The sequence below is a fragment of the Schistocerca gregaria genome, chromosome X, assembly GCF_023897955.1.
Source record: "Schistocerca gregaria isolate iqSchGreg1 chromosome X, iqSchGreg1.2, whole genome shotgun sequence".
NCBI classification, from domain to species: Eukaryota; Metazoa; Arthropoda; class Insecta; order Orthoptera; family Acrididae; genus Schistocerca; species Schistocerca gregaria.
In genome coordinates this window covers 757,054,734-757,074,426 of record NC_064931.1, presented here as the reverse complement: position 1 = coordinate 757,074,426, position 19,693 = coordinate 757,054,734, and the positions used below count along the sequence as shown (strand labels likewise).

The following is a 19,693-nucleotide window of genomic DNA, read 5'->3' as shown; positions in this document are numbered from 1 at the left end:
AGAAGAAGAAAAAAAAAACTGTGTGCCCGACCGAGACTCGAACTCGGGACCTTTGCCTTTCGCGGGCAAGTCCCGAGTTCGAGTCTTGGTCGGGCACACAGTTTTAATCTGCCAGGAAGTTTCATATCAGCGCACACTCCGCTGCAGAGTGAAAATCTCATTCCAGGGACAGAGAAGATTGTCATTACTTCTGATGGTGCTCCTAGTCATTTTAAAAATCGTTACCAGTTGTTTGAATTGACCAAGTTGCTTGTGCCAACTGACTGGGTATACAGGGCTACTGGTCACAGGAAGGGGTTTTGTGATGGTGTAGGAGGTCTGTTGAAGCACCATGCTACAAAACATAATCTTTCCAGACCAAATTCAGCTGTGATTCAGAATACTGGAGATTTTACGAGAGTCATGAAATCTTATACATCCACAGCCCTCATTCGTTTGTCTAAAGAGGAAATCGAAGAATTCTGTGAGAAGAAGAAAGAAGAATGGTCCAAACAAACTGCTCCTGTGAAAGGAATTCAGAAGAGACACTTTTGGACTCCAAGTTATGGGCAAACTCTTATTGCACACACTTTAAAGAGCAAGAAAGAAGAAATTTCGTTCATTTGGCCAACACCTCAGAAACAGCAGGATAATATTTAGAGTCACAACCTGAGAAGGGGGATGTTTGTGGCATGTGTGTATGACTGTGACTGGTGGATTGCAGAGATTATACACACCAGTTATGGGTTAAATGAAATTGTAGTGAACTTTATGCTGCCACATGGACCAGCTGCTGGATATAGGTTTCCAGCTGAAGGAGAGCAACAACGCCATCAGTGCTCAATTCCTGTTCACAATGTTTTGAAGATTGTAAGTGCTCCAGTTCCTATTGGTTCCACAGGAAGGCATCACTCTATATGAAAGGAAGATTCTGAAGCAGTGGAACACATTTTTAGCTCATTGACGGGCTAATTTCAGTACAAAACAGAGCGCACAGAAGTTGTATAAATTTAAACCTTTGAACCTTCCACATACATTTTGGAACCATGAGTCTCTTACTCATCTTTCAAAACTAAAATTGTGTTAAATAAATAAAATTGATTTTTATGAGCCTTTTATGTGATAATAAAACAAGTTTTATGCATGGCAAAAATTTCAGTTGTTTATAAAACCTGTTCAACCTAAAAATGGTCCTAATGAACAGAAAAAAATTAAAATTTTATACACTGACATTTAAAAAAATGCATAAATTATTTAAAAAAGTTCAGAACACATAGTAAAAGAACTTTGACAGATAAGTCCAAATGGAGGATTTCTTTGTAATCATAAAGCAATTATCTTTCATATTAAAAAAACCAACAAAATATCTAGAACTGTTCCAGATATACAGAATTTTAAATATTTTTTAAAAAAATCTCATCTTCAAAATGGTATGCACAGTGTCGTCCTTGGAGGGCTGTATCTCAGAGCAGAAATTTTTTTGGAGAAAGAAAAAGAAAATGTGTTCATTACTTAGGCCTTCATTTTAACATATGCTAAATTCAGTAACATCCAAGACTATGAAGGTGAGATTTTTTCCTAGCCTGCCTGAACTGATATGAAATATGCCTATTGGAATTCTATCCATCATAGGGAGCTGTCTTTATGCGAGTGATGTGCCCTAACCAGTGTATACCCTATCTATTCCTTTTATTCCATAATCGCACATAAAACACAAACATAACATTATGATGGCCTATTACTGATTGCATTGCGGTGTACATGCGCAGATGTAGCCAAGGGATAGCCTTCGGCTTCCTCCAGTCATTTAGTGGTAATCTGTGAAGCATGTAGTAGATATCTCATGAGTGTGTGCTCTCACCCAGACTTACTCCTGCTGGGCAGTGTACAATTGTCAGAACACAAGACAACTGGATCCATGGTGGTCTCTTACGTGGAGCTGTATGCCTTTTGGCATACTTCAGTCTATTGCTAAATCACTGTTTCTATTCAGTGCAACCCATATTGGTTCAGCAAATGTGTAGAATAGCTTAATCACATAGGTAAGATGTGTATGTATTGAAACTTCCTGAGAGATTAAAGCTGTGTGCTGGACTGGGGCTTGAACCTGGGACCTTTCCCTTTCGTAGGCGAGTGCTCCACTGCGTGAGCTATCCAAGCTTTACCAATGACCCCTCTTACTGTGTTATTCCACCAGTAGCAGCATGTAATCATTTCTTGAAGGTTTTCCCAATGGATAGAATATTCCATCATGTTTTGGGTGTGCATAGGATAATATTTTTTACATATTATAGAATTAGTTTGACACATGCCATCCAATGCAATAATCAACCACATAATTTGCAAACCGCAAACACTGTGCATGTGCTGATTCTGTGCTTGCTCTGTATTACTCTTACAAGGGGAAGGCCTCAGGCACGGCCAACCGATTCGGCTCAAATTTGGCAGGTCGCTTGTGTACAATCTTAAACGAAGGAATCTAAGATATTTTGGGCCAACACCCCCGCGTTTTTGAGAAAATCACCCCTAAAAGATATGACAAGCAATCAACTCAAAATTGGCGCTATCAATAGATAGTTGTAAATAGAATATTTTTCATCATCAGGTATGGAGTCCGAAAACGCATACTTCTCCAGAAAGCGAGGTAAGAAACTTTTACAACTGCCACTTCTGTACCAACATGGTAAAAGCTTTACGCCGACAGCACCGATAGCGCAACGACAATGGTAACTGGTTGGGAATCGGAGAAACCTGGTTCGAATCTCTAAGAAACGTAGCGGATGTTCTTCTTTTCGTCCATATCTCAATTGATAGGGATAGGTGGGTTAATAGATTCGAACCCGGGTTTTCTGATTCCCAGCCAGTTACCTTGGCCATTGCGCTGTCGTTGATGAGAGTTTACCATGTGGGTACAGAAGCGACAGTTGTAAAAGTTTCTTTCCTCGATTTATGGAAATGTTTGCGTTTGTGGACCCCATACTTGATGATAAAAATGCTGTATTTACAATTATCTATCGATCCCTCCAATTTTGAGTAGATTGCTTGCCATAAATAACCTTTAGGGGTGATTTTCTCAAAATTGCAGGGGTGTTGACCCAAAATATCTTAGAGTCCTTCATTTTACGTTGTATACAAGCGACCTGCCAAATTTTAGCCGAATCGGTTGGATGTGTCTGAGGCCTTCCCTTTGTTAGATGTATAAAGTTGTAGCTATGTCTCATGCTCTCGTTGCCAACAATGTTTTCTCTGACATACTCTCGTTTACTCCACCGTATTGCGTTGCCAGTGACTCACCTTGAAGACTGCTGTAAAGTTATCACCAAAACATCAGAGGAAAAAATAATACTATCCCAGGTGCAAACCTGCAAGATGATGGAATATGTATGCATTTGTCTCCATGTTGTGTGTGGCTTTTCATCATTAATGAATAATATAAATCATATTTCATTTGCATCTTAAGCTATCTCCATAGACACAGTTTGTGTTACAAAATTGGAACATTGGATACCTACAGTGGTCTATGTCCTGCCCAGTGACTATGTCGAAAGTGAGATACTCAGCTACCTTATCAGTAAGGTACTTTATTGTTCATGATTGCTCGTGAAACTATGCTTCTAGTGCCTCAAGACAGAACAATAGGGTGAAGTGTTACTCATATGATGAGTTTGGGCGTATAATACACACAAGCTCTGTCGCAATGTTGGTCAAGTTTCATTTGATTTATTCATCCAGGGGTCATCTCTAAATAAAAGTTTGTCATCATAAAACAATGAAAATAAATGGCTCAAAATGTACCTACACATACTGTCTGTAAATCATCAGGGACTCGGAAAACATCATTTGTGTGAGACATGGCTCACCCACTCAGTTTACACACGATATCCTGAGAACCGTGGATGAGGGTCAGCAGGCGGGTTCTATGAGGACATGCTGAAAAGTAGTGCTCCTGAATTTTTAATGTGAAAACTCATAGCTTTTAAAACAAAACAGAAGTTATTAACATCTTTGTTCTTCATATCTACATATGTGCAGCCCTCTGCTGCTATAGGATTCTGAATCGTAACGTGTAACATGATGTGTAATTTAACTATGCCAGTGTGTTAGAAACAGCATTCTGTAATCCAGTTTCGAATTTGAAGAGTTTGTCCGCACATGGAGCACCCGCACCTTCAGTATGACAATGCCATATCATGCAGGAGCGCTGTGACATCTGCAACAATCCAACGCCTTCGATTTACTATCATTATTGATCATCCTCCATACAGTCCCAACTTGTATCTATCTGATTTTCATCTGTTTCCAAAACTTAAAGAACGTCACTTTGATTGTTGAAGTGGTGCAGGCAGAGGTGAGGTTGTGGCTTCATCAACAAAGTCGAACATTCTACAGTGACAGTATCAACAAACTGGTCTCTCTTTGTGAGAAATGTGTTTGTCACCAGGGTGTCTCTGTTGAGAAAAAAATATGTAGGTGTAGAAATTAAAGGTGTAGAATATGAATATTAATTGTTTTATTCAGAGAGCTTAGAGTCTTCACATTACAGATTCAGAAGCATTACTTTTCAACATGCTCTCGTATATTACCAAGCAGGAAAGCGCCGGTAGATAGGCACAATGAAAAAACACACAAACACACACACAAAATTTCGAGCTTTCGCAACTGGAGGTTGCTCCGTCAGGAAAGAGGGAAGGAGAAGGAAAGATGAAAGGATGTGTGTTTTAAGGGAGAGTGTAAGGAGTCATTCCAATCCCAGGAGCGGAAAGACTTACCTTAGGGGGAAAAAAGAATAGGTATATACTTGCGCGTGCCCGCCCACACACACACACACACACACACACACACACACACACACACACACACACACACACACACACACACAAGCAGACATATTTAAAGGCACAGAGTTTGTGCAGAGATGTCAGTCGAGGCGGATGTGCAGAGGCAAAGATGATGATGAATGACAGGTGAGGTATGAGTGGCGGCTACTTGAAATTAGCGGAGATTGAGGCCTGGTGGATGACGAGAAGAGAGGATATATTGAAGGGCAAGTTCCCATCTCTGGAGTTCGGATAGGTTGGTGTTAGTGGGAAGTATACAGATAACCCGGACGGTGTAACACTATGCCAAGATGTGCTGGCCGTGCACCAAGGCATGTTTAGCCACAGGGTGATCCTCATTACCAACAAACACTGTCTGCTTGTGTCCATTCATGCGAATGGACAGTTTGTTGCTGGTCATTCCCACATAGAAAGCGTCACAGTGTAGGCAGGTCAGTTGGTAAATCACATGGGTGCTTTCACACGTGGCTCTGCCTTTGATTGTGTACACCTTCCGGGTTACAGGACTGGAATAGGTGGTGGTGGGAGTGTGCATGGGACACGTTTTACACCGGGGCGGTTACAATGGTAGGAGCCAGAGGGTAGGGAAGTTGGTTTGGGGATTTCCTAAGGATGAACCGAGAGGTTACGAAGGTTAGGTGGACGGCGGAAAGACACTCTTGGTGGAGTGGGGAGGATTTCATGAAGGATGGATCTCATTTCGGGGTAGGATTTTAGGAAGTCGTATCCCTGCTGGAGAGCCACATTCAGAGTCTGATCCAGTCCCGGGAAGTACCCTGTCACAAGTGGGGCACTTTTGGGGTTCTTCTGTGAGAGGTTCTGGGTTTGAGGGGATGAGGAAGTGGCTCTGGTTATTTGCTTCTGTACCAGGTTGGGAGGGTAGTTGCGGGATGCGAAAGCTGTTTTCAGGTTGTTGGTGTAATGGTTCAGGGATTCAGGACTGGAGCAGATTAGCTAGCCACGAAGGCCTAGGCTGTAGGGAAGGGACCGTTTGATATGGGATGGATGGCAGCTGTCATATCAAACCCAACCTATCCGAACTCCGGAGATGGGAACTTGCCCGTCAATATATCCTCTCTTCTCATCATCCACCAGGCCTCAATCTCCGCTAATTTCAAGTTGCCACCACTCATACCTCACCTGTCATTCAACATCAAACCCACCAACAAGCAACAGTACCTCCATTATGACAGCTGGAATGACTCCTTACCCTCTCCCTTAAAACCCACATCCTTTCATCTTTCCTTCTCCTTCCCTCTTTCCTGATGAAGCAACCTCCGGTTGCGAAAGCTCAAAATTTTGTGTGTGTGTTTGTGTGTTTTTTTATTGTACCTATCTACCGGCACTTTCCAGCTTGGTAAGTCTTGGAATCTTTGTTTCTCATATATTTTTCCCATGTGGAATGTTTCTTTCTATTTTATTTGCTCTCGTATATTCCTAGATATGTGGACAGTGTATGACATTTTAGACTCCTATTCAAGGTCAGAGCTTATGGAATAGGTTCTCAGATATATATGAATGGTGTGAAGACTCTTAAGGCAATGTCACTCAGCATGTTTTCCTAGTCGGCAAGTGTTCATTGGAGATGAAGGGAACATCGGAAATGCTCCGGGGAAGTGTGATACAATCCAGTTCTCCATCTTGATGAATGATCTGTTGGGTAGTGTGGTCAGCAATCTGAGCCTGGTTACCAAAGACAGTATTGTGTACTGGACAGTGTAGGGGTGTTGATGAAGAGTTGGGCAGAATTTCTGTTTGATTTAATGAATGGCAGGTTGCCAAACAATATGTGGATGAGTGGGAGAAACAATCCTGTAATGTTTGTAAACTGTGTTAATAGTATTCTGTTTTATGTGAAATGGATGAAATGTCCAGAGCTGCAAAGTGTATAAAAATTCAAGGGATGATAAACAAGCAGGGAAAGGCAACAATGAATACTCTGTATGATTTTACGGCTGATCATGAGTGATTACTGTTAGAGGATGAATGAGAATGTGATGGAAACCACTGGGGACCAATAACAGAAAAATGGGAAGTGGATAAAGTGATCCAGAGTCATAAGGAAAGTGATGGACTGTGATCAAATACTCTTTGAGGAACTGGAGGTCTTAGGCAATGATTCTACAGCTAGAATTACACATCTGTTCAATAGAATATATGACATAGGTATCTGGCCTGAATATCTCCTTAAGTCCATAACGGCTTTCATATCAAAGAAATGCAATGCCAATCAATTTAAAGCTACAGAATAATTAGTTGTATGTGGCATTTCACCAAAGCTGTGAGCAGAGTGGTGCTGACAAGAATAGAGAGGAAAATAGAGGAGACTATATGAGATCAGTTCAGTCTTAGAAAAAGAAGGGGGACCAGAGTTACAGTTGAGTGCCAGAGGATGATGGCATAAAGATTTTTGGAAGTGACTAGAGAAATGTATCTTTGTTTTGGCAACTGGGAAAAAACATTTGATAGAATTGACTGGCATATGCTTTTGAAGATTCTGAAAGATACTGGTGTAGATTGGAAGGTAGATAAGCAATTCTATACGAGTCAGAACATGGTAGTTCGAGTAGAAGAAGATGAAACTGAAGTTTTAGATATTGGAAGAGGTGTGAGACAGGATTGCTGTATGTCATCAGCACTTTTCAATATATATGCTGAAAAGCCAATTAATAACACCCTGGAAAGACCAAAAGACTTTTAGTAGGAGGAGAAAGAATAAAAACCATCAAGTACAGTGATGATACGATTCTCGTAGTAGAAATGGAGGTAGAGCTCCAGGTAATGATACAGAATATTGTAAGGGTGGGTAAAGAGTTTAGAATGAAAGTGATGAGAATTAGAGAGACATTATTAATGTACGATTTGATGGAATGGTATTTGAACAGATTTTAGTCATTCCAGTATTTGTGAAGCTTGATAACATTCAATGAAAGTTGTACATAGAAAGTGATATGTCAAATCTCTGTGGGAAAGAGAGCTTTCAGGAGAAAGTTTTGCTGACAGCCAGAAACATCTCCATTACACCAAGGAATAGGTTCGCCAAATGTTTTGTGTGGTTCTGAAACATGTACAATCGGACAGAAAGAACAAAAATATTTTCTAGATTTGAAATGTAGTTATGGAGGAGAATGCATAAAGTGAAATGGATCTATGCAGTGATAAATCAGAAGGTGCTCAGCGGGGTAGGATAGGAGAGGGATTTCATGAGAATGTTACAAAAGTGTAAAAATCTTTGATGGGACACATATTATGTAGAAATTGTCTACTACAGAGCATCATTGAGGGAAAAGTAGAAGGAAATAGAGGGAGAGGAGGAATAAGGTTTGGAATATCAAAAGATGTGAAGAGAGGAAGAAGTAATAAGTAAATGAAGGAGGATACTCAGGATAGAGAGATATGGAGGACATCTAAATAATGCCCTTCGCAGAACACATTTAATGAAAGAGAGAGAACATTGCCAAACGGCATGAAACGAAATGAGCATATGTACATTGAAATTAGATAGCTAGTTATGCTTTATTGGGAGAGTTCTGGGAAAATGTAGCACATCACATAAGATAGCTTGTCTAATACATCTTGAGCACTGTTCATATGTTCAGGATCCCACCAGTTTGGATTAAATGAAGACATCAAAGCAATTCAGATGCATGTTGCTGGATTTGTAACTAGTCATTTTGATCAATACAAGAGAGCTATGAAAATGCTCTGTGAGCATAGCTGGGAGTCCTTCAGAGGAAAAAATCTGATCTTTTTCTGAAACATTATTGGGAAGTCCAGAGAATCAATTTTCACACATTAGGTTTTTGACATATTTTGTACATATTAAGTTTTTTCCATTTTATGCTGCACATTGATTTTATTTGCTCATTAGTTACATATGATGAATCTTGCTCCAGCAATTTGCTGGTTTGAAGTACTTCTGCTATGTACAGTATACAGTTTTTTTGATTATATTTGTTGGCTTACTTGTATTTTGATACTTGCATTTTTTGTATCACAATATGGTGTCTTGGAGTGATGTGGAAAATGTTTCTGTGCTGTTGAAGCTCATCAGAACTGTATGTGTAGTGTGCAATTTTTTATTTGCTCTTATGTTTGTTTCACAGCACAATCCACTCCAGTCACACATATGTGTTTACAATTGATATTTGCAGAATATGAGTGATAATATCAACTTATAAAGATCATGTTGTTCTATGTTTTCATTTATTCCGCAAAGATATAATTTGTGTTGAGAGTTCTGTTTTATTTCTTGGTGTCAAATCAGTAGAACTGCCAACACAAATTATATCTTTGCACAATAGATAAAACACAGAATAACATGATTGTTGTATGTAGTTATTATCACAGAAATTCCACAAATATGAATTGTAAGTTCATTGAAAACATATATGTGTCACTGGAGTGGCTTGCACTGTCAAAAGAACATACATATAAATAAAAAAGTACACACCATACATAGACTTCTGACAAATTTCAACATTATGCGAACTTAGAAACATTCCTAACAGACACTCCAGGACATTATATTGTGATACATAAAATGTAAATATCTATTAAAATATTCATAAGCCAGCAAACAAAAAACATGTATAATACATATAAAAACATGTATAATGTGTATTGAAGCATTACTTGAAAACATCAAATTGCCAAAACAAGACTCCTCGTATGTAAATAATGAGCTAATAAAACGGAAATATGCCTGGGATTTTATCAAAACAAAAAAAAAAAGGTGCACAAAATGACCAACTGATGGCATTTCATGTGATACATAAGCAATAATTAGCATAACAATTGATTTTTAGTAAAGATAGTGTTTTTATAACTAATGCTCAGTATGTTGACTTTCATTCATCAACAATACCTGTAGTCAAGGTACAATGTTGTGAACAGGACTGCACAGCATATTAGTAAGTGCGATGAGAAATTGCCCTCCGAAGTCCTTTAACATCCTTAATGAGGTCGGATGACTGAGTTCAGGTGACCCCATGACCAATAATCACCTGACAGGTCAAGCATGATGGAAATCGTGGCTCAGCATGTGATCGTCACCAAACAATGTGCACAAGAGATCTTTCACACTTGTTGCAATATGGGGTGGAGGGCTGTCCTGCATTAAAGTCCTACTTTCCAGCAGGTGTTTATCAACCAGGGGCTGAAGTGATTCTGTAACATACTGGCATACCTTCACCCATCATGGCGTCATTGACGTTTCGCTGTCCAGTGCCACCCGCTGGCCTGTTTTTGCACACATTTGTGGTTTCAGTAAAACCTCATGTCATTTCATACATGTGTGTCAAGTTTTACCTCTCTATCCATGTTATTCCATGGATTCGTGCATTTTCAAATGTCAATTGACTTTCGGGTCACCCTGTACTTGAAAATCATGTTCTCTCTCCTAAACTATCTGAACCTGCTGAGTATGTCACTGTGACATGAATACTATTTTCACATACGGGAGACATTTATTTGATGTATTGATCCAGACTGTACAAACAATCTGTTCAGCAAGACTGTGGACCATTATATGTTCATCTATATGTTCATCTTTTCCTGTCATATCTTAATACTAACTTATCAACAGCTATGGTAGAACTGATAGGGTGAGCTTAATACGTGGATGCTCCCAAACATACTCACCCCCCCCCCCCCCCCCCCCCAACTCAGATTTAGTTGTAAAATGCCTCAGTGGATAGCCCGTGAAGAACTGAACGCAGATCCAGCATGAAAACAGGGAGAATGTGTATTGAACTATGAAAAGAAAGCAAAATAGAAAAGTGAACAGTCCAAGAACGAGAAGTGCAATAAAGAGAAGACTACAATAGCAATGTAGTCGTGGACTGTAGTGTTGGACTGCCAAGATGGCGAGCTGTATTTAAAACTCCCTTTTTTTCTTCCCCCCCCCCCCCCCCCCCTCCGCCCTTACAACATTGTGAACTGTCCATCTGGTTATTGAGATGTTTATTCTCTTTCAGTAGTGTTGGCAGTTGTTGTTTATGGAGTAGTAGTCATGTGGTAATAATTTGTTACTGTCGCACGTAAATAGGATGGTGAGATACCACATAGATGTTTAACAGAAATGAAAACAACAAATTCATCACAGATTAATAAAATTCAAAGACGTACTTTTAATGTTTGTTGATTTTTTAAAAACGGTTTTACTCTGTAGATAAGGGAGCCCTAGATAAAGTAATCTATGAATTTGGAGTAAAAACTAAGTTGGCAAACCTAGCTTAAGAAATTCTGATAAAAACAGTGTCAGAAGTGAAGTGTATGTGTGAAAGAACTCAACATTTCATCATAAATACAAGTGTCAGGTAAGGCGGTGGTTTATCGCCACAATTCTAAGAATTTGGAATGAAAAATTGAAAGAACCCAAAATATTGCAACTATTGGGGGGAGGGGGATGACGACAAAGGTGTTTCAGTAAATTGCGCAGCATTTACGACTGATATTGGCGGACTTTCTGAAAGACTGATAATAACAGAAGTGAAAGTCAGTCTTCTGGAAGAGATGTTACAGGTTTAAGAATCTCTGCAGAGAAAAGAAAATTTCTTACAAATATAAGAAGTTCTCCAGTATATTAAGTAACAGATATTGGGCAAATAGGAAAGGTAAAAATATCCAGATATGTATAGGAGACTATTCAAGAAAATAGTTCAGAAAAATCTGCTTTGGAGGAAAGGATACATAAGATGGAAATGGCATAAGCTATAACTAAGAATACATACAACCAAAAGTGCTTATCTAAAAAACTTAAAGCACTACAAAGTAGCAAATCCATAATGCTTGAATGCTAGCAAATGTCTGATGTTAGAATTTAAGGTTCAAATTAGAAATAAGAATTATACAAAAATTATTAGGCCTTCTGAAATATGCATTTTGGAAATTAAAATGTCTTAGAAATTACAATTAAAAAGACATTTATCAGAAACAATAAAGAAGAAGAGACTGGTATTTTGGGCATATTTAGAGTGTGGATGACAACAGACTACCCAAGCAGATCTTCAAATAACATAGGGAGAAGAAATTAACTATCACGTGGAGCTAGCGAAGTGGTGAAGCAGTTACCAAACTGGACTCGCATTTGGGAGGATGGTGGTTCAAATCCACATCCGGCCATCCAGATTTAAGTTTTCCTTAATTTCCCTGAATTGCTCCAGACAAATGGCTGGAAAGTTCCCTTGAAAGGGCACAGCCAGTTTCTTTCCCCATCCTTGAAACAATTCGAATTTGTGCTTTATCTCTAATGACCTCAAATTCAGTAGGACATAAACACCAATCTTCCTTGCTTTAACAACCATCTAGATTTGAGAGATTACGAAAGATATGGAAATGAAAAGCATATGGGAAGTAGTAGTACTGAAAAAAGGGAGTTTTAGAGAAAAAGAATAAAACTGGAGTGATTCCAAGTCGGGAAGGAAAAGAAAACTGGCACAAGTTGTCTGAAGACAGGAAAAAGAAGGAATATTGGATGAAAGAAGAGAATGATAAAGGATTAAGAATTGAAACTGAAATATGGTCCTTAGAGAGCCTTAATGCAAGAAGAAGAAATATTGTGGCGTAGACATCTGGAACAACGTAATCAATGAGGCGGTGTGAATTTAGCAACATCATCAGCTGAAACAAAGGGAAAATTGGCAGCAAAATGTTAGACTTTACACTACAATTGACACTTTTTTTTGCAACCATGCCAAGAAACCAATAGTAGATGGTATGTGTTGGTCCCACCAAACCTTTGTCTCCTCCAGATGCAGGGGGCATATGAAACATTTATGAAGAAACACTTGTACCTCCACGCAGCCACGTTCGAGAGGAGGAGCAAGGACTGTATGAGGAGCAAAAAGCGAAACATCTCATTTCGTCAAAGTTCTGAAATATTATGTTATTTCATACTTACATTTAGTGAGAATCATTTCATCATCACTGATGCACTTTCATGGTCTTCAGATCATCTAAGGAAGCAAGATGTTTGCTTTTGGAATGAAATGATTCTTTCTGCAGTTAAGGCAGGTGAGCAGTGCTGCAGCTGTTGATATACAGACCAGTACCAACCTCTGCAGCACAGATTGGTAATGCAATTTAATCTGACAGTAACGGTACTTGGCTGTAGGAAGCTAGTAGGTCGGAAAAAAATTCGCTATTGCTTGAAAAATGGGGGAAAGTTCACAGTGTGAAGTTCCTTATCACTAGGCTGAGTACTGTTATCTTGGGTTGACATTCAAGCATTGGCTAGTGTATTACGTATCAGGTGTCTCCCTTTATCTGTATGGATCATTTACTTACTTCTTCCTTTATTTGTATCACTCTTCAGAAAACTGTGGACTCTTGATGGTTCAGGATTATATATTTTCTTTATTGTACTGTATTTCATTTGATTCAATTTATTGGACCATAGTGATGAAAGTTCTGCATGGTTCCCATTTTGTGAATTGGAAAAGAAAGGTTAATAAAATCTGTCATTTAGTTATTTATAGATATGAACAGAAGTAAGACTGTTTTCCGCCAACTGAGTGAGGTGGTGCAGTTTTTAAAGCACTGGACTTATGTTTGGAAGGTTGCCAGTCGTATTCCTGCCTGGCCACCCACATTTAATTTTTTTGTAGTTTCTCCAAATCACTTAAAAACAAATAGTGGAATGGTTTCTCTGAAAAGGACAATCACAGTTTACATCTTCATTCTCCTCCATTCCAAGCTTGTGTTCCATCTCTAATGACCTCATTATTGATGGAACATTGAACCCTAATCTTCCTTCACTATTATGATTTCATAGTTGATCAACTGCAGTTAGTTATAGAACATAATTTATGATCAAACAATTGTTCTTTATTTTATTAGGTCGTGAGAGTTGTGTACTGAATTGGGACCATAGAACCTGTGACTGTGTTCTGCTTTCAGTCCAGCATGGCTTCAACACAAGGAGAAATAAGGGTGGGACCGTCACATCAGGTTTGTATGGTGCTTGTTAATTTTCTAATAATTTTATGCCTTTTTGTCATCGTGTCTCCGCATTTGAGAAATGCATGAACCACAAATAATGTAAATTATTACACTGTACAGGCCCGATTACCTGAGTATCGGCCAGCGTTGCTGTCAACTTCTGATATTGCAGAGCAGTCTTCAGATCCTGAATGGGAAAAAGAACGTGAAGATTTGCGTTGGGTGCCTTGCATGACACTTGATACAGATTTGCTTATGTATTTGAGGGCAGCGAGATCAATGGCTGCATTTGCTGGCATGTGTGATGGTGGCTCACCAGATGATGGCTGTGTTGCTGCAAGCAGAGATGACACCACAATAAATGCTTTGGATGTGGTGAGTGACATTGCTTTAATCTCCATGTAAATAATATGACTAGTATACTCTGACAATTATGAATGTTTCTTTTTCTTTAGCTGCATGATTCGGGCTATGACCCAGGAAAAGCACTGCAAGCATTGGTAAAATGTCCTGTTCCTAAGGGCATTGATAAGAAATGGTCAGAAGAAGAAACTGTAAGTAATTTGTTATGTTGGATTCAGTAATCAAAGAAATATCATTCCCTGTGTGTAATTATGACTTTTTTCCTGTTTTATATGTATCGTTTTGCATGTGCTACTTCTGAAACACTGTACATCACTGTGATTATAATTGATGCGGAGATAGTGATTTTTTTTTTCGGGTGCAGTGTATATTGTTTCAGTCATATTATAGAATGTTAAGGTATTGGATTAGTGTGGTACTGAGGGTTTAAATACACAGAGTGAGTCACTAACTATTGCCACCTAGAATAACTCCGAAGGCATGGTAGTAGCTGAAAAGTTTGTGGGACAAATGTTGCATGGGACAACGGGGACCATAATATAATGATTATTATTATTATTATTATATATTTTTTGCTATGTGGGGTCCGTTAGAGAATGAAGGTCAACCTTTTTTTTTTTTTTTTTTAATTGGATGCTATAGTTTGGTACTTATTTTCTGATAGCGACCATTGAGATGAATCCAATGATGGCTGTTAATACAGTTCCAATGATGTGTAACAGTAAGGCCTTTAAAGGTCAACAAAGGCAAAAAAGGTGGCATGAACGTCCATTTACAGAAGGTGTTCGGAGTGATGACCATTGGTATCAATGCAGTGTTGCAATCTTCTTATCATGGATTGAGTGGTATTCCTTATCTGGCACTTATCGAAGCACATACTCTGACAATTCTCTCTTGCATATCGCGCAAATAGTAAATATTTGCCAAATATGGCGTATCCATCTAATGTGTCATTGACATGTAAACACCATTTGACAGTTTCTCAATACAACACTAATAGGAGCAGTAAGACTAGTATCGTCGAATCAAGCTAATGTGAATGATTTATTCCTTCGAAGAACAAGTCGATATGCTTTTAATTTATGGAGAATGCCAACGAAATTCAGTAAGAGCTAGAGACTTGTATGTTGAAAGATATCCTCAACGTACTCACCCTGCACATCGTACATTTAAATATGTGTATGATAAATTGAGAACAACTGGATCTTTAACACATCGGAAACATACCTGGCAAATGAGTTACCAATGAGGATTGGTACTCTTGCCATTGTGGTTCGAGATCCTTGTGTTGGTTCATGTCGTATCGCAAGGGAATCTGGCATGAGCCAGAGTAGTAGTGTTCTTGTTCTGCATTGCCATAAATATCATCCTTTCCATATCAGTCTCCACCAAGAATTAACTGGTACAGATTGTATGTGCCGCATTGAATTCTGCCAATGGGCTCAACTCCAGATTCAGAGGGATGACACATTTATTAATTTGATTTTATGTACTGACAAGGCTACATTCACGAACCATGGAAATGTTAACATGTCATGCATTATTGGGCAACTGAAAATCCATTTTGGCTGTGGCAAGCTGTACACCGAAAACTGTAGTTGGTGAATGTGTGGTGTGGGATTCTGGAGGACAGAATTATAGGCCCCTATTTCATCAAAGGAAATTTTAATGGTAGGAAGTACACCATATTCCTGCAAGAAATATTATGTTTGTTATTGGAAGAAATACCTTTAGGAACAAGGAACAGAATGTGGTATCAACACGATGGGTTTCCGGCACTTTGTTTGCTGATGGCTAGAAATGACTTGCATAGACAAGTCCCAAATCGTTGGATTGGACGTGGAGGAGATGTGTTGGGGCCAGCTTGTTCACCAGACTTGACGGCTGTGGATTTTTGCTTGTGGGGATTTGTAAAAGACCTTGTTCATAAAGACGTTCCAACTACACCTGAAGTATTGTGAGAGAGAATTTTCAGAGCATGTACTTCGATAACTGCCTGTGTGATAAGGAATACCACTTAATCCACGATGAGAAGATTGCAGCACTGCATTGATACCAATGGTCATCACTTCGAACATGTTCTGTAAATGGACATTCATGCCACCTTTTTGACCTTTGTTGACCTTCAAAGACCTTACTGTTACACATCATTGGATTCGGCTTGATAGCCGCTATCAGAAAATAAGTAACAAACTATAGCATCCCATTTAAAGGAACAAAGTTGACGTTCATGTCTCTGAAGCGACCACACCTAACAACAAAAAACCATCGTCGTATTATGGCCCCTGTTGTCCCACGCATCTTTTGTCTGACAAACCTTTCAGCTCCTATCATACTTGTCGGAGTTATTCTTGGTGGCAATAGTTAATGACTAATCCTGTGCAGTGAGATGTATAAACTGAAGTTTAAGTGGCCCCCTAGATGGTCAATAATATTAACAGTATGTCCCAGATGTGCAATAATATTGACCATGTAAGAGTTAGATTGAGTGGTTGCCCAATAATATTGAGAACATCAAAATCTTTGAAAACATATTGTGCTCTGAGGAAATATTGTGCCATGTGTGGGCAGTGTTGACAATATTCTTGACAGTCTCACTCAGACCGTGGAGGTGAGGTTAGGTTTTTTGTTGTGTGTAAAATGAGATCAAAGCAAGACAAAGAACCATTATTATTAGAATGCATCAAAATGTATAAATCATTGCTGACACTGTGGGATGTGTTAGGTCAGATGAGTACAAAAACAGAAGTGGTAAGAATTATGAGTCATTGATTTGTTGCCCAAAAAATATAGGGGACAGCCACAAAGTAAGATGTTTTTTTTTTTTAAATTAATTAATTTAAGTTGTGATATTTATATCTGTGGATACCCTACTTACCCATATATAATCATTTAATGCACGTATTATTAAAACTGTGTGCCAGACTGAGACTCGAACTTGGGAACTTTGCCTTTCGCGGGCAAGTGCTCTACCAACTGAGCTACCCAAGCACGACGCATGACCCGTCCTCACAGCTTTAATTCCACCAGTACATTATCTCCTACCTTCCAAACTTCGCAGAAGCTCTCCTGCATACCTTGCAGAACTAGCACTCCTGGAAGAAAGGATATTGCAGAGACATGGCTTAGCCACAGCCTGGGGGATGTTTCCAGAATGAAATGTTCACTCTGCAGTGGAGTGTGCACTGATATGAAACTTCCTGGCAGATTAAAACTGTGTGCTGGACCAGTAGCTCAGTTGGTAAAGCACTGGCCCCACAAAAGGCAAAGGTCCCAAGTTTGAGTCTCTGTCCGGCACACAGTTTTAATCTGCCAGGAAGTTTCATATCAGTGCACACTCCACTACAGAGTGAAAATTTCATTCTGGCTCGTATTATTGCATGACACAATTCTGTAACTATGTCTCAAATAATGTAAGGTGAAACTGCACTTGTAAATTTCAAGTTTTCAAAAAAATTGCCGTTAGGAAGGTATCACAGCATAATAGATATCTGCTGGCTTGATACAACTATGTATCTCATTGTATTATTTTATTGTTTGATGATGGGTATATAGATGTCCACAGAAATTTGGTGTGTGTGTGGGGGGGGGGATGCCAATGTAAGGGGAAACGATTCCCAGTAATGTATCAAATGTTGGTCAAAAAACGCAAAAAGTTATGATAATCTTTTCTTCATTCAACCTCAACTCTCTCATCAAGTTTTCATCAGTGACCTTTGATGCTTGTTGAACCAGTTTTTCATCTTACTTTTTTTCTGCTTGTAGCATAGCAGAGTAATTATCACATCAGCGATGTTTTTATTGCCCAACATTCTGAACCACATTATTATTGCACAATATCATTTACAACATTATTGAGCAGTATAGGGAGAAAATCAGTAATATTGCACAATATCATTGTGCAATATTGTTGGCCATCTAGGGGCTACTTTAAGAAGCGATGGGAATGGTATGGGATGGAAGGTAGATGCAGAAATCTGACAAGAGGTGGAGGCATTTGAAGAACAGAGATTAGTCTAAATTAAAACTGGATGATATGGTGCAATGATAAGATGGGGTTCAAATTTCTGTTTCGTGATCTCGCTGTAGGTCTTTTGTGGTTCACCTACATCACTTAAGGCAGATGCCAAGATAGTTCCCTTGAAAGAGACAAAGTTGATTTCCTTCCCCAACCTGACCTTGTGATCTTTTGCTGATGACCTTGTTGTCAACTAAACTCTTCATTTTTTCTTCCCTTTCAAAACGGAGGCTGCAAGTATGCGGGGAATAGAGTTAGTGTAGCAAATTTTCATCTACACAATTCAGAGGAGTTAGTGTTTGGGAGGGAGGGGAAGAAGGATGAAAATCAAAATCATGTTGAGTATGACCTGCAAAGTTTTAATTATTAATTGTCAGGTTCTGTCAGACTGCAAACCACAGCTACATAGTCATAGAACATTTCACTATATAATTCACATACGCTGTATATGAAAGTAAGTAAGTTACAAAATTAAAAATGTGTGGAAACAAAATATTGGTTATAGTTGATATAAATAAGTGACACATTCCAGCAGAAAGCTCTAAAATACTATGAGTAACTGGTTTTCAGAATAACAGAGGAAATCTTTTGACATAAATTTGAAAATCTTGGATTTAGTACTAAAATTTTTCAGTTCTGTTGAAAGTGAACTGATAATGGAGTCTGCAGAGTAGTGCATACTTTTCTATATGGTTATTAAGGAAGTGTTATCCAAATGAAAATCATTTTTTGTCAAGTGTTCCCAGTGCGATTGCTTCAGTTACCTTTCAATAAATCCATATTTTTCAACAGAAATACCATAAGGCAGTATATTACAGGAACTGTAACATTAGAATTCTGAGACATCTGAACAACTGCTACATGAAACTCTTGAAATGATGTCACAAATTATTGTGACTGATATTTTCTGGGCTAAGGATGTTCTTTGTCAGTACATATATTTGCGCTAAAGTTATAGTACCATACCAGGTAGTAATTGAAAGTAAGCAAAGTAAACGACCTTTTGCATTTCAGCATCAGTGATGATTGACATTATTTGTACAGTAAAGATAGCAGCACTTGGTCCCCGCACAACATTCAAAATGTCACACCTCCAAGGAAGCTTTTCATATTTCTTCAGCCATTGGAAATTAAACATTCAACTTAATTGGCTATTTGATCATCTTTTGATGAAGTGTGTGCACTGTGTGTTGTTGCAGTTAAGTGACAATCTGTTCTCTGTAAATTACGGTGATTTTTCAGATTTTGGATTCATTTGATGTTGAGAAAATTGCAGTTTTTGTATATGCCGAAGCATAATTCTCACAGTATAAGTTATTTAAAAATTTCTTTCAGAAAAGATTTGTAAAAGGGCTACGCCAGTTTGGAAAAAATTTCTTCAGGATCCGGAAGGATCTTCTACCTCACAAGGATACTGTAAGTGAAAATTCCTGTTCATTATAATAGTTCAGTTGCCACAGTTAATTTAATACGAAGAGCTACATAAATTTTGCAACTATCTCAGTGAGAGTAAGACTATCATTGGCTATTTAAATATTTTGTGAAATATAAT

General features: G+C 38.6%; 1 protein-coding gene across 9 annotated transcripts in view; it reads left to right on the top strand.

Moving 5' to 3' along the window:
- Positions 1-19,693, top strand: part of LOC126298725 (uncharacterized) — a 168,042-nt gene that overhangs the window by 7,727 nt on the left and 140,622 nt on the right. For all 9 annotated transcript variants that reach the window (XM_049990160.1, XM_049990162.1, XM_049990157.1 and 6 more), the window contains exons 2-5: positions 13,659-13,769; positions 13,881-14,135; positions 14,216-14,314; positions 19,477-19,557. In XM_049990160.1, coding sequence (XP_049846117.1) covers positions 13,725-13,769; positions 13,881-14,135; positions 14,216-14,314; positions 19,477-19,557 — 480 coding nt within the window. In that variant the 5' untranslated portion in view covers positions 13,659-13,724. The remainder of the gene's footprint in view (positions 1-13,658; positions 13,770-13,880; positions 14,136-14,215; positions 14,315-19,476; positions 19,558-19,693) is intronic.